Source organism: Rhinopithecus bieti, unplaced genomic scaffold (assembly GCF_001698545.2).
Source record: "Rhinopithecus bieti isolate Rb0 unplaced genomic scaffold, ASM169854v2 scaffold_36315, whole genome shotgun sequence".
Classification (NCBI taxonomy): Eukaryota; Metazoa; Chordata; class Mammalia; order Primates; family Cercopithecidae; genus Rhinopithecus; species Rhinopithecus bieti.
In genome coordinates, this window is record NW_016815814.1 from 1,348,172 (window position 1) to 1,362,222 (window position 14,051).

Below are 14,051 nucleotides of genomic sequence, written 5' to 3' on the forward strand. Positions count from 1 at the left end.
GCATTGTTCAGTAGAGCACAGTGGGCATTCACATCGTGGGCATTAGAAAGACTTGAGTCTATTTGGGATCACTATTCACTGTGCTGTGTGGCCTTGGACAAGTTAGTGAATCTCTCTGAACTTTTGGTATCTACTTCTATAAACGGGGTAATGATTTCTACATCAAATGGCACCTGTGAGGATTCAAGGAGATGATTATGTGAAATGATTTGCACAGTACCTGGCACATAGTAAGAACTTACTGAATGGTGGTTTTGATTATTTTTACCTTCCTAAGAGAATAGAGGTAGGAAAAATCATGGGCTCTAGAGTCAAGGGAAAAGCAGGTTCTAACCCTGCTTTCCCCTTGGGGCTGTGTGGTCTTGGGCAGGTTATCTGAGCTTCAGTTTCTTCATCTGTAAAATCAGAATAGGAATATGTACTTTGCAGCATTGTTATGATTTTTAAATGAAATAATATTATATGGGAAAAAGGGACAATGTCTCGTTCCAAAGCAAGTTCTCTACAGCTGTTAATTTCCTTCTGCCCTTTTCCTATCTCTCTCAGCTAAGAAACTAAAATGGAAAACAAGCGGGAACGTTTTGAAAAAATTTGACACATAAGTACTTCCTCTTGAAGGAGGCAGGATTGAAGAACAGTGTAAAGATCAAAACTTGAGCATCCGATTGAGGAAGCAGAGCATCTGGGGATTTGATGAATCCAAGCCCTGGGCAACTGGCTCCTGGTAATCCACTGGTGATTTTCCATTTCCTCAGACATTCATGGCTAAATGCTATGGATAGAGCAGAATCTCTGGAACCAGAGCTGAGTTCAAATTCCCCACTCCACCATTATGAGAGGGCAGACCTGGGGGCAGTTTCTCCAACCTTCTTGCACCTCAGTTTCCTCACCTATAAAATGGTGATAATTAATTCTTCTTCAGAGAGTGGTGGTCAAGTGCCTTGTAGAGGAGCTGATAGAGAGAACATGTTCAAGTCAGAGTTGGTTTTCTTTTTCAAAGGCCGAAATGCTGTTGATTCTGAGTGCCATGATGTCTAGATTTCCTGAGTCTTGATTTCAAGCCTGATTGCTCTATTGTCAGACTCTATATCTAGCTATAGTTTCCTATTGTCCTTCGATTTAGCTTCTACCTGCTTCTTCATTTCATCTTCTGCCATTCTTCACTTTAAGCATTGGTCTTTCATTCTCCTATGCACTGTCCTGGGCCATGCTCTACCAAGAACATTCTATCCATGCCCTTCCAATGGATGCCTCCATTGTGTCCTTCAGTTCATCTCTTCAAAGGAACCTGGGTTCTTTGTCAACCCTTTTGCTCTTAATCTCATGGCCATGTTATTTCTTTTATTCCAGTGATCACAATTTTAATTCCGCATATTTATTTATTTATTTACTTGTTTTGAATGTGTCTCTCCCACTGGATTGTAAGTTCTACCAGGACAGAACCTCTACCTGCTTTAGTTGTTTTACTGAATGGTCAGAGCCTGCCATAAAAGGTTTTCAATGAGTATTTGATGTATGAATAAATACTAGCCCCTGCATATTAATTTAGGTTTAAAAATATGGGCATTACGGGCAGAAAACTTTGTGAAGAATTTGAGCTTATCAGAAGCTGCTTTGCAATCTTATTTTGGATAATTAAGCCCAGTCCTATTTTATCATAAGAAAATAACCAGCCACAAAACAACATCCATGGGAACAAGCTGGGATAGAGGCTTCAAATGGGGGGGAAAATTGAGAGTTTTCTTTTCAGTATCCAAAAGGGGAAATGAATCTACTTCTTAAAAAATATTTAGCCAACTTTTAGGCCATAATTATTTCTGTCTGATTTGAGAAAGATGAGCTCTGTCTACTTGTCCCTGTTTCTCTGTCCAAGCAAGCGAATGAACAACTGCTGTAAACATGGGTTTCCAGTACTGGAAGGATCAAAACCACTAGCATAACTCACAGATAAAAGCTCGCAAGAATGTTATCATTCAGCTAAAAGTTTGGAGACTGAAGTCTCAAATTAGTTTTCTTCCTATTTTGAATGATGGTTTTGCTAAAATTTCTTAAAGATCTTTGTAGTTATTTCCATTTGGGGATGGAGGAAGTTATACAAACATTTGGGCTCATGTTGAGCTTGGGTGAGTTGCTAAGGCTGGTGTATTCAAGGACAACACTGATTTATTCATACAAAAAGAGTCCAGTCATCTGTGTGGGAAACAACACGTGGAGTTAGGCACACAGCTCATGAGGACGTTTGAATAGGTAAGAGTTGCCCTTTTTCCGAATTTAGCCATCTTAAGGCAGGACTGTTGCCTCCTAATTGGCCTACCGTCTCTGGGTATCCCCAGTCTCCCTCTTATGTACACAAGCACTACCATCAGATTATTTTCTTAACTTGTTTCAGTAATTACACCCACTGCCTATAGGTTAGAGGCAAAACCCCTTCAAGGCTCATGTTAATCTGGTTTCAACCCAATGTCGAGGCTTGTTTTCCATTACTCCTGACTCCTTTACCCAAACTGTCCCACCAGATAGATAGGTGTTATTATTACTGACCCCTGAATAGGCCTTTCTGTCTTCCAGCCTCTAGGCTGAGGTGATAATATCTCTCCTTTGGTGCTACCCATCACCTTTCCCTGGTCTTTCAATGATTCAGGTCTGCCCCGCCTTCTCATGAGGACTCCTGTCCAGAGTAATCCACCTCTGAGCTTCTTAAGGATCCATGATTGGCCCCCAGTCCTGCTATTAATCATGTTTTGCATCCCTTGGGTTGTTGTTTTACATGGTTATTGTAGTTCTTGTTGCTTACACTGTCAAGTATGCCACAGTGACCCCAGAAATGATTTAGAGTAGGGGTCCTTCACCTGTGGACCAATAATTGGGTCTGATAATTCTCCATGCTATCAATAATTTCCACTTTCTGGTTAAGGTAGTTTGAGTAGGCATATATTCTTTGCAAACAAGCACTTCTTGAATAAAACAACTGTCATCGGAACCTAATTAAGATAGAAATTCCCAACCTAAGGTGGGATGATTTTTCACAATTCTGTATGCTTAAGGTCAGATATGTCAATGTTCTCAAAGCATACCTGGGGCACTTTTTTTTTTTTAAAGCAGATTTGAAATATATGGATCCCTTGGATCCACCTGAAACTCAATGCAATAGAATCTCTTGGGAATAGGTGTTGCAAACATAATTCTCAAGTGATTTTTCTGCCTATTCAAGAATGTTTAGGGGATCAAGGGAAGCTGACATTAATATCCCTCATATGATGGGGAAGGGAAGTAGAAGAGGCAATAATTCATATGGCTTGAGTGCCTATTCTGTGTCTGGAAAAATATTAGGAATTTTCACCAGTGATCCTTGTAATCCTCAAACAAGGATGTAAGCCATCATCAGTCCCTGTTTCCAACAAGAAATGTCCAAGGACCTGTAAGTGTTAAGCATGTGGGCCAGTGAAACTCTAGATTGCCAGGCTCTAAGCTTCTTACTACTCACTCTGCATTCCACTCTGCTGGAGCTCCTAGCAAACCCTGAGGGGAGAGCAGCATGGAGGCACAGCCATGCGGGAAGTTTCCTGGGTTGGTCTGGGAGGGCTGGCAGATGCTGAGCCCCTGGCCGGTAACCCCTGGATCAAGACCCCCTTGACACCTTAAGAGGAAGGTGATCCCCTGAGCTCCAAATTTGTATCCTGGACCCCAAGTCTGGAGCCTGGTAAGCTTCCAATGAAGATCACAGATGCCTGCCTGGTCACAAAACCTAAAAGGTGGAGGCTGCAGAGCATCTGAACATCATTGCGGGTGCAGCACACATACTGACCTGCTGGCTGAGGCTTTAAGACAGCAGCAGCCAATATTCCAGCTGGACCAAGGGCCTTGCCTGTGTGGGGGAGTGGAGAATAGAGGCCCTGGAAGCCAGTGTCCTGTTTACCATTCAGGAAAAGGTGTGTAGAAAATCACCTATGTGTGAAGGAGGACTGGTAACTGTGCAAACCCTGAATAGCACTGGAGCCCATGTATTTGGGGATCATAGGTCTAAAGCAGTGGTTCTCAACCTTGTCTCAACATTTAAAATCACCTGGGGAGATTTAAAAAAACTCCTGAGGTCCAGGCCGCACCCCAGACCAGATGCCCAGGTAGCAGTGCTTTTTAAATCTCTGCAGATGACTTCAATGGGCAACCTGGTCTAAAGTGCATCCAATGGCCAAGTGATATAAGTCCAGCCTACAAGTGCTCTGAAGGCAGCTTGCATTCAGTCACAGTGGGAAAGCTGAGGTGGTCAAGCGTTAACCACCAGCCACAGTCTGCCCAGTTAGGGGAATGGAGAGGGCCTCCTGAAGCTTGGCTCACTGCCAGAGCAGTGCCCCTTTCAATTGTTCATTTTCCATTGCAGAGTACAATTGAGAAAAGACATGTGTGAAAGGCACAAGGGAGAGATGGGACATGGCAGACACAAAGATATAGGAAGAAATGATGTTCTCTCAAGCAGAAAAACACCAGGCTTGGAGAGATGGAATTCGGGTATTAATAGCAGATTGGAGACAGAAGGTGCCTGAATGTCCAGTCTCAGAGCAAGAGCTCTACTTACTGAGTGGATGATGCCTTGCAGAGCCTGAAAGCCGTCATTCACAGGAAACACATGATCCTTACTGTCCGCAATCCGGGCCAGCTGAGAACACAGCAAATACGTAAACACATGAGGAGACTGTTCGGCCTGGATGTGGAAAATTTAGGAAAGCCGTTGGGGCTAAGAGTCTCTAGTTATATTCAGAACCCAGGGGAACATGAGGCCTTCACTGGGCTCAGGGGCTGCCCTGAAAAGCCATCAGTAATAACAAGCTCACCAGTGGCCTCTCTGGAGCAGGCCCAGGGTTGGCTCCAGCTTTTACATTTGTTTTAATACTTTTCTCCTCGGGAGCAGAGGTAAGAGTGCCCAGCTTGATGAATGCTTGGCCTGGGTTGATATGTTTATAAATCTGGCCCCACGCCATGGGCTCATTTTTCTCCCATTCACCCAAATTCCTGTTGGCAACTTTATCTGAATTGGGCAGATTCAAGTTCCCTTTCAGAGCAACTTGAAATTCAAGCTTTGGTGTTGGCTGAGGCCACCTTCACCTTTCACCCAAACCGCCCTTAAGGAAAGGGCCCTTGCAGTTGGTTCAGCTGCTCCTGCTTTATGGAGCAGGAAACTGAGGGCCAGGAGAAGCCGATGTAGGGCTTGTCTGCCCCCAGATCTCTGTGTGGTTCCGTGACTGCCACAGAGTCAGTGTCAGCTGGTGTGTATGGCTTCTAAAAAAATATGTTTTATTGTTTTTACTGATGGCAAAAGTAATACTTATTCATTATAAAAACTTAGGAAAATCCAGCAGAGTTAAAACAAAAAGAAAACAAAGGCTATTCATAATCCTTCTGTCTGTTCATCTGTCATCTATCTATCTTTATTAGCCATTTGATAGATACCATTCATACTTTTTCTATGCGAACATACAAATGTTTATTTTAGAAGTGGGCACATACTATTCTCACTGCTTTGTAATCCTGTTTTATTCACTTAATGATATATCATGAGCATTTTCCTACACCATTAAAACAAAAAGAAACTATGAACTACATGAAGAACATGTATTTAGATTGTTAGTAAGTTTTTACAACTTGCTTATTGTACGCACTTATACATACTTTTTTGCCCACTTGTCCAATTATTTCCATATGTTTGTGTTGAAAATGCATTGCATTTTTCATGGGTGAAAGGGAACATTTGTTATTTGAATAAGAAAATCATACTTGTCAAATTAAATTTGGCCAGGTGTGGTGGCTCATGCCTATAATCTCAACACTTTAGGAGGCCACATTGGGAGGATCACTTGAGCCCAGGAGTTAGAGACCAGCCTGAGCAATACAGTGAGGCTTTATCTCCACAAAAAATTTTAAAAAATAGCCAAGTGTCATGGTGTGCGTCTGTAGTCCCAGCTACTCAGGATGTGCACCAGTAGACCCAACTAATCAGGAGGCTGAGGCAGGAGCATCACTTAAGCCTGGGAGGCAGAGGCTGCGGTGGGCTGAGACAGCTCATTGTACCCCAGGATGGGTGACAGAGTGAGATCCTGTCTCAAAACACAAACAGAAAAAAAACAAGTTTTCCAAGTTAATTCTGTTATCTTTTGACATTCTGGCAATTTAATGTTTGCCAAGAAAGATGCTGCCTTGATGGTCTCTGTTGAAGACCTCAAGAGCATCAGCAAATGAGTTTATTTTCCTTATACAACCAGCAATTCCTTCCTGTTTAGCATTTCTAGGAAAATAACCTATTTCAGGGGCATTTATTCCATTGATCTGCCCTCTGCACTGAACACATTCTTCATCATTCACAAGCTTAGTATGCTCCAAACCTGAGGAAATCCATGACCATACCTGTGTCTCATTGAAATCTTTCACACCAACACAGTAAACAATTGCACCAAGATCTCGAGACCTATTAGCCTGGGAAAAGGAGAGAAAGGACATTAGAAAGAGAAGCAGTGACAAATGAACTCATCTTGGAGCTACCTGACTAACTTCAATGATGAGGTATTTAATGAGCACCTACCATGTGCCAGGTGCCATATTGGAGAAGGCAATCCCTGTCCCCAAGAAGATCAGACTTCAGTGGACATCACATTCTAACATAACACATGGTGGACCTGAAAAGACCCACTAGAGTAGAGTCTTGATGAAGGGCTTGGAAAGATGAGGGGAGGAAGGGAAAACTGCAGGCTAAGTTAAATATTCTGGGGAAATGATTACCTTTTCTATTCCTCCGATGGATTTTTACTGACATACGTTTCTTTGTAATGGGGGCATGATATCATAAGAGAATGGGGCCTTTGGAACTTGAAATAGTTGAGTTTGACCCCTGGCTTTGCTCTGTATAGTGTTTTGGGGATTAAATGAGAACATTTACAGAGCTCCTCACACAAGGCTAGAACCACATAGATACTTATGAATGTCAGCACATTTTGTGAATAAAGCCTTTTTCATTCCTACAGAATAAGGTGGTTTAATGGAAATTGTGGCCCATATTTGAATAGCTAAATCCATGATCTCTACAATTAAGCATTGGGATGGCAACATAATGAATAATACCCAGATTTTGGCTCAATTTCAATATTTGATTTATTAAAGCCTCTGATAATCTGATTTCCAGATTCTCCTGTGTTTCAGAATGGAAAAAAAAAAATTGGAAATCCTTGGCACATACAGTGGGTGCTTAATAACTGATAGCAAACATACAGTGAGTGCTCAATATATGCATATTTATTTTGATTGTGTTATTTTTTCCCTTTCTTAGTACTCAAATCCACTTCTGTTTAACAATGGATTCTAGAAAGGACAAAAACATATGTCTTTTTTTCCTTCATGTTAGAAATTTCCCTGCTGCTTTTAGGATAAAATAAACTTTTAGACTCAGTGTAGCCCCAACCTTATTTGCAACAACTCTGTGATTCTCCTCCTCCAGTTGGACTTTATATAGAATTGTGAAGAAGGGAAAAGTTCAATTTCTTTATATCTTGTGCTTTATCTTTCTTTTTCAGAAGGTCTCCTTCTATTGGCACTCTGAATATTTTCCCAAGTTTGTATGTGCCATACCTAAAATTCCTTCCCACTAACCCCTATCTTAAGCCTCTGACACCCCATCATTTATTTTAGTTTCATTTCTTTCCTTATTAGGGTTTTTACTTTATTTGACTGTTATTTGGCACCCAAACAAGCCATCTTGCCTTCCCATCACATAGTGAGTTTCTACTTTCAAATACAGAGATGTATTATTTTCCAAATGCTCAGGGAATGTCTGTCCTATTACCTTTTGTATTTCCTTGTTAGAGTTACTTTTTGTACTAGTGGGAAGAGAGTTTACCTACATAATTTCCCTAAGTCCTCTGCCAGTGGTGGCTTCCAAAGGCTGACCATTATTTCATGGTAAGACTCATAAGGGCAGCAGTTGTGTCTCACCTCTGTGCCTCTAGTTTCTAGCAAATGGTCAAGTATATGCCAAGCTCTCAGTTAACACTGAATAAATGAATGAATATATAATTTGTGTTTTCAGAAAGAGCTGAATTTAAAGTAAATAGTTGTTAAGAGCTTGAGGAAAGTGTGATGCTACCATTAACTCCTCTTCTAGAGCCTGTATCTCTAGGATGCTGTTTCTTTCTACCTTGGGCCTGAATGACCCTTTGTCACTAATAAGGCTATAGTGGTTTCAATACATTTCTGTGGTTAACTTGCTTCCTTTTATACTAATTATGCATATAGCTCAAATGTGAAACTTGAAAGAATTTCTTAAGCATAAACATCAGTTTTCAATTCATCAGCAAACTTCTTTTTCTAAGTCTATTTACACAAGGTAAAATCTTCATTGAGAGAATTTTCCACTTGCCTTGAGGAATAATTTTGAGAACACAAAGAAAAGGAAAAAAAGGAACTATTAAAAGAGAGATGACAATTTAACTTTGCTACCAACTGCTGTTTAACTTCGGTTCTTAGAGTGAAAATCTCAATGATTAATACAGTCTGACAAGATTGGCTCTTACATATTTCAAGTAATTCTTTCCCTTCCTCCTGTTTTAGTAGAAAATATAAGGAAAAATTCTATCAATGTTTGTTTATAAGTGATATACAGTATTTAAAAACTGTTACAGCAATATAATACCATCAATAAAGGCAGGGTAGATATTTTGAATCCTTCAAAACAGAGTAATATGCAAAATTTTGAAAGGGGAAAACATTTACCATGTGTAAGACATGAAAATTCACTTGTAGAATACAAATTATTATTATTATTTCTACATATGAAACCATTTAATTCAGGGGATTTGCAAAGAAACCCTATTACCTGAGTAGAGAGAGTGTGGCCCATTTTAGAAAGGAGAAGCCCTGTTCCATAGATATGTGTAGGTGTTGCTTACCTCCCTCTCTGAATAGAAAAAGAGATCTTCATGGAGTTCTCCATCAGTCAAGGCAATGATGACGCTGGCTGTCCTGTATCCTGTTTAACACAATACAGACCAGCTCAGTCCACTCTGCCTCACCCAGGGAAACACCCTCTCAATCCCAGGATTTGACCTCTTATGAGTTCAACCACCCAAAGTCAATATTATGAGGATCACCAACTTTTCTTTTGGGCCTGGAAGCGACTCCAGCATGAAGAAGGACCCTCCATGGGGACAGACTTTGGGGGTGATAGGTTTTGCTTTCGCATTTCTCAGCCTCATCTCGAAGAATGGCCAAACCTGGTGAAATGGTCACTAAACCAACATTTGGGAGTAGCACCGGTGAATCAAGTGTGATTATTTTCTGTTAGCAGACACGTAACTGTTGCCCAAGCTGTGAGCAAACTCCCACCTGGGCTGTTCAGGAGTCCTTCTCACCTGCTGTAATGGACCACTTACACCACCCCTTGAAGACAGTTTGGTGAAAGTAATAGTCATCCTGATTTCCAAGTTGACTGGAAGAATTATAGCAGTTGGCAAAACCTACTAAAATTCTTTCAGTGATTTTTAGGGTTCTCATATCAATGTTCATGGTTGATTTACATTAGCAAGATTTGGTGTTGATATTGAGTCTGTTCTGTTTGTTGCAGTTTAGGATGCAACAAGAAATGGACACTTCTACAGGCCCGGGAGGAAAATCTCTAGTGTAATATTGAATCCTCTTTTTTAAGAGATTTGACTGAGATACAGAAATGCTACTCACGAAAGACACTGTACTAATAATAGCTAAAATAATAATAAAAATTTCTATGTGCTAGGCACTCTACTAAGTATATTTTATGCAGTTTTTTTCATTCAAATATAGGAAAGTTTATATCAAACTGGTATCTTTTTTTTTTTCTACACAATAATTAGTTTAATAGGATTTGGCAAGACCCAGATGTTACCCTGTTCTAAGAGGGTTGACATTTCTGCTCAATTAGTACTCAAGTTAAACATTCTAACTCAGGACCACAAGCATATATGGCAAATTTCACTCCAGTAGGAATATTCTATTACCTGCAGGAAGTCCCTCTATGGTGAACAATTCTTGCTGATCATGGGCTCTGCTGCAAGACTTAGCATGCTTCTTCTTCTTCTTCTTTTTTTTTTAAATTATACTTTAAGTTCTAGGGTACATGTGCACAACGTGCAGGTTTGTTACATATGTATACATGTGCCATGTTGGTGTGCTGCACCCATTAACTCGTCATTTACATTAGGTATATCTCCTAATGCTATCCCTTCCCCCGCCCCTCCCCACAATAGGCCCCGGTGTGTGATGTTCCCCTTCCTGTGTCCAAGTGTTCTCATTGTTCAGTTCCCACCTATGAGTGAGAACATGTGGTGTTTGGTTTTCTGTTCTTGCGATATCAAACTGGTATCTTGATCTTAATGTTATATCCAGTCACAGTAAGGAAGAGGCTTGGAGCTCAGAGAAGGACAAGAAAATTAAATTTTACATAAAAATCCAAGACTTTACTAACTTATGCAGGTCTTTACTAATTTAATGAATTCAACATGCAAAACTGTTAATGGGAATTAGACTGTGGCCATAATGGGATCTTAATTACTTTTATATAACTTTTCTTGGCATCAACAGGAGAGTGGAATTTGACCCAATACATGCCACTTTTCTATGCATTCCTTGTTTGTGATGAAATGTGTATCTAAGAATTACAGATAATATCATACACGTCTTTTGAAACATGAAATGACTGAAGCACTTTTTCAGCAACAAACACGGAAAAAGTTAAATAATGCATAATGGTAGTTCATACTATAGTCTTACCTTGTCTGTTTTCATAATAAATCTGCTCACTGGCCTGAAAAACATATGAAAGAGCCATTAGACTTATAACCACTGTTTACCACTCCAAAAACCATAGTGGATAATGGGCTCTGTTATTGAATATGCAGCCAATTCAGTCTTGATTTCTTTTGTAATTCAACCAGGCTTTGCTCAATTATCAGTGGCTGATACCCGTGTAAAGTTACCTCTCATTTAAGTAGTATACAGTCATGTGCTGCATAGCAATGTTTTAGTCAAGGACAGACTACAAATATGACAGTGGTCCCCAAAGGTTATAACGGAACTGAAAAATTCCAATCACCTAGTGATATCTTAGCTGTGGTAACACTGTAGTTCAATGCATTACCATTTCTATGTTTAGAAACAAATATCATTAGCGTTACAATTGCCTACAATGTATAGTAGAGTAACATGCTATATAGGTTTGTAGCGTAGAGGCAATAGGCTATACCATATAGCCTAGGTGTATAATAGGCCATACTATCTAGGTTTGTGTAAGTACACACTGTGATGTCACAATGACAAAACTGCCTTATAGGCATTTCGTTGAAATCCTTGTTAAATGACAGATGGCTGTAGTTGTCAACATGGATCGATGTCTTATTCCTTATGGCCTAGTACTTGTTTCCCTTAAAGCTGAAGTCCCTGAAATTCTGCCTCAATCACTGAAGCTGACATCCAACAAAGGATATTTTTGGAATGGCCGGACTTGTGTGTGGTGTGAATTTGTGACTGCCAGCCAACCATTAACTAACAAACCATTCATCAGGGTCAGGGAAGGAGAAGGGAATCCATTTCTTTAGTTCTTTTGGCTAGAGTTATCAGTGTACAAGCTTATGGGAAGAAAATGTACTCTCTTGCTGTTGGGTGCTATTCAGCCCTCTTAATACATGTGCCTTATCTCATCAGTCACCCCACGTTGATATTTCAATATCACACTTTATATTTGGATTTAAAGTTGTTTTAAAATTACCCTTTCAAATCCTTCATGCATGTAAGTGTCTCCTCCTGGCAGAACTTTCTGGAGTTCTTCTAGGCCTTGACGGATTTGTTCTCTGAAATCCAAAGACACTCTGTTAGTCTTATTTGAGCATTTTTTACTTTGCTGTTGTAGTCATATGTACTGGTCTTCTTCTTACCTCTGTGGATACTGCTGTATAGTCCCAGTAATTCCCCAAAAGCCTATCAAAGGGAAGGCCTTTATATTATCCATTTGGGGTCAGCCATAGCACAGGATGAGTGAGATTTCAAGGATTAAGGGAAAGACTCTTCTGCAGGAATCTCCATCTGCTTGTAAACACTTTCCTTTCCCTTAACACACTGTTTTCCTTCTACACTGGAAATGAGTCTTTAAATGCTGCTCCTGATGGGACACACAGCAACTCAGGCAACAATGCAAATGGCTCATGTGAGCCAGAAAGAGGTGAGAACCGAGAACCCAGGGAAAGGCCACCACAGGGACACAGGTGGGAGAGGGTGGCATCCACAGCAAACTGCCACTGCACGGGTGTGCCAAAGGCAACGGAAAATAAAAGCCCAAGGAATCTCCGCTTTCCAGGACAGCCAAGAGTGTTTTCTGTGCGCTGGTGGCTGTGTTTTCTTACTTTGATTATTCAAGGTGACAGTGCGGGCAGGAAGAGGAAGTGGGATATGGCATTGGGAAAGAGTCCAACTGGCAGTGGGAAATCTAAATGACTTGGGGGCCAGATGGAATCTTTGTGGACCATTCTCTCTGGGATGTAAGAAGTCTACATTCATGTTCCTGTCTTTTAAATAGCTCCATATTGTGCCAAAAAGGGCAATAAAGTATAATTTCTGACTCACATACCGTATTCATAAACTGTAACGCTGTGAAGGGTTTGAAATTTTGCCTTCCTCCTACTGGGGTCTTTTTAGTAGTAAGGGTGGAGATGCTCTATTTAAATTAGGAAGAGAAACTCCTTTTGAATAGGAAAAAATCTAACATTTATTGAACATCCGCTATATACAAGGTAGTGACCAAAGATTTCTGATTTCATCCTCATAAAAACCACTGAAAGTGGGTATTACCATCCTCACATTACAGGTAAGAAAACTTGGGCTCAGAGAGGTTAAGGAGAGTGGAGACTTGAAGTCAAATATACCTGACTCAAAAAAGGCTTTCTCCTCTGCAAAGCAGCCTGTAGCATTGAACAATGCTAGAGAAGTGGGAACCTTGCATCAGTGAAAGGCAATGGCAATTCCTAACACTGTCTGGGAACTTATGGCTCTGAGAACTTACGGTGCCAGACTCTGTCTAAATACATGAAATACAATCAATCCACTTAAGCCTTATGACAGCTCTTTGAGGTAGTACTATTATTACTGCCATTTCACAGATAAGAAACTGAGTCACAGAGAGGTTACAGAACTTACCCAAGGCCCATCTTACCTAAGGCACAGGCTTGGGATTTAATCCCAGAGGCCCTGCTCTTAATCAGTATGATAAATACTCTCTTTTTCTCTCATGTTTATCCTGGCATTGCTTGGAGGGGGAATTCTAAAGAAAATAGTATCTTCTGTTAAAACTGATATGATGGGGAGACCATGGGTGAGGGTGGATCGCCAGACTGCTGGAGATTTTAAAAGACAAACTGAAAAACAGCCTGTGCCTGTCCCCGGGCTGCTGATGCTTCATAGGTGGAATCTTTAATACCAAGTGACTCAGACTTCAGAAACTGACTATTGTCTTTTCAATACCTGTGTATCAGACCACACACCCAGCTCCCCAAGTCAGAAACTGGAAGCCCTCCTTGATCCACTACCTTGACTTTCTTTCCTCTCACCATCACCACATTCTTTTAGTTCTATCTTGAAATGGTCTACTTCTCTGTCTCTTTGGCCAACACCATTGTCCCAGCTGCCATCATCTCTTGCTTAGCCATTGGGGTAGTCACCTGCTATCTTTTGACTGGCCTCTTGCCTCCTTTTCCATTCTTTCTCCATAAGGCTGCAAGAATGTCCTTAAAGTACAGATCAAACCATGGCATTCACTCTCTGGCTCAAAGCCCTTCAAGAGCAACCCATTATACCTAGGATTATATCCCAAATCCTTGTCATGACCTTCCAGTGCCTATGTGGATGGCTCTTGCCTCCCTGTGCAGCCTCATCTCACATCACTGTGCCCCCACTCTCTTGCCTTCAGCCACACTGGTCTTCCCAAGCCCCTTTCTCCAACAGGCACTTCATATCAGCAATCACTGCTGCCTGGGAACACTATTTGACCAGCT

General features: G+C 40.9%; 1 protein-coding gene across 2 annotated transcripts in view; it reads right to left on the minus strand.

The window, feature by feature from the left end:
• Window positions 1–14,051, minus strand: part of ANTXR1 (ANTXR cell adhesion molecule 1) — a 250,777-nt gene that overhangs the window by 177,299 nt on the left and 59,427 nt on the right. For both annotated transcript variants that reach the window (XM_017853768.1, XM_017853767.1), the window contains exons 4-8: window positions 11,777–11,858; window positions 10,783–10,816; window positions 8,928–9,007; window positions 6,397–6,465; window positions 4,574–4,654 (exon numbers count right to left, since the gene is read on the minus strand). In XM_017853768.1, the coding sequence (XP_017709257.1) occupies window positions 4,574–4,654; window positions 6,397–6,465; window positions 8,928–9,007; window positions 10,783–10,816; window positions 11,777–11,858 (346 nt within the window). The remainder of the gene's footprint in view (window positions 1–4,573; window positions 4,655–6,396; window positions 6,466–8,927; window positions 9,008–10,782; window positions 10,817–11,776; window positions 11,859–14,051) is intronic.